Source organism: Penaeus monodon, chromosome 15, assembly GCF_015228065.2.
Source record: "Penaeus monodon isolate SGIC_2016 chromosome 15, NSTDA_Pmon_1, whole genome shotgun sequence".
Lineage (NCBI taxonomy): Eukaryota > Metazoa > Arthropoda > Malacostraca > Decapoda > Penaeidae > Penaeus > Penaeus monodon.
Window position 1 is genome coordinate 14,593,402 of NC_051400.1, and position 509 is coordinate 14,593,910.

A 509-nucleotide genomic window follows, 5' to 3' on the forward strand; every position below is an offset into this window, starting at 1 on the left:
TACTTACCTGAAATGTGCATACTTATTCAGGTTTTATGACTCTGGTCAAACTAACAAAGGCAAATAGAAAGCAACAAAAATACGTACATGGCAACAATCGCACACGCGTTCGCCCACGCATCAACAAACGTGCTCAGACACACACAGGCACTAACAACACAAACACACACAAGAACCAAACCCACGGCCAAACACACGGAGGTACACACCCATCCTTTTCCCCTTTTCTACAACCTCCCCTTCTCTCCATCACACACGCACGCCCACCCAAGCCCACCCACCTGATTATCCCCCTCCCTGATGGGCGGGCAACACTTAAACTGCGTGGCATTATCAGGGATATCGTCAGCTTTGAGAGAGAGATAGTGATGGCAGGTCTCGACACTCAAGGGGACGCCGCGACGCTGGGCAGACCGAATCATGGGCAACGCTCTGCCGGCCGATAGATGGACGATGTGGCACCGGACCTGTGGAGGGAAATGGGGGGGGGGGGGGCTTGATTACGGCAA

At 53.0% G+C, this 509-nt stretch overlaps 1 protein-coding gene across 1 annotated transcript in view; it reads right to left on the reverse strand.

Moving 5' to 3' along the window:
• The window catches only part of LOC119581764 (allantoinase-like), a gene marked incomplete in the record, with an annotated part of 9,707 nt that overhangs the window by 2,880 nt on the left and 6,318 nt on the right, over positions 1–509 (reverse strand). The window contains 1 exon segment of the mRNA XM_037929898.1: positions 282–467. Within this exon segment, the coding sequence (XP_037785826.1) occupies positions 282–467 (186 nt within the window).